General features: G+C 60.8%; 1 protein-coding gene across 1 annotated transcript in view; it reads right to left on the bottom strand.

Annotated features, from left to right (window-relative positions):
* Nucleotides 1–28: 28 nt before the first annotated feature.
* Nucleotides 29–380, bottom strand: part of LOC104616909 (nucleus accumbens-associated protein 2-like) — a gene marked incomplete at its 3' end in the record, with an annotated part of 631 nt that continues 279 nt past the window's right edge. The window contains exon 2 of the mRNA XM_010282073.1: nt 29–380. This exon is cut by the window's right edge and continues 8 nt beyond it. Coding sequence (XP_010280375.1) covers nt 29–380 — 352 coding nt within the window.

Here is a 380-nt window from a genome sequence, read left to right on the forward strand (position 1 = left end):
CAGCTCGAGGTTCTCGTGTTTGACACGCGTGAGGAGCGGGATGGGCATGGAGGGGGACATGACGTAGGGCGCCGAGGCCGACTGCAGCTGGTTGCAGGGACTCTGCGGCTCCGAGCTGGGGTCTTCGATCATGGTGGTCTGAGAGTCACAGTGAGGAGAGCTGACCTTGAACATCAAGTCCGTCCCTTTCTCCACGATGTGCTGGATCTGCAGGAAGCCCGCCGTGTACATCACCACCAGCTGCTCGCTCGCCGCCATGGTCAGCTTCCCGGTGTAGCAGAAGGAGAGGATCTGCTGGAAGCAAGCGGGGGGGACGGTACCCGGCAGCTCAAAGGCGTTTTTGCTGTTCCCACTGAACAAGTCTCGGAAGTAGAGGCTGG

The sequence above is a fragment of the Phaethon lepturus genome, unplaced genomic scaffold, assembly GCF_000687285.1.
Source record: "Phaethon lepturus isolate BGI_N335 unplaced genomic scaffold, ASM68728v1 scaffold38852, whole genome shotgun sequence".
NCBI lineage: Eukaryota > Metazoa > Chordata > Aves > Phaethontiformes > Phaethontidae > Phaethon > Phaethon lepturus.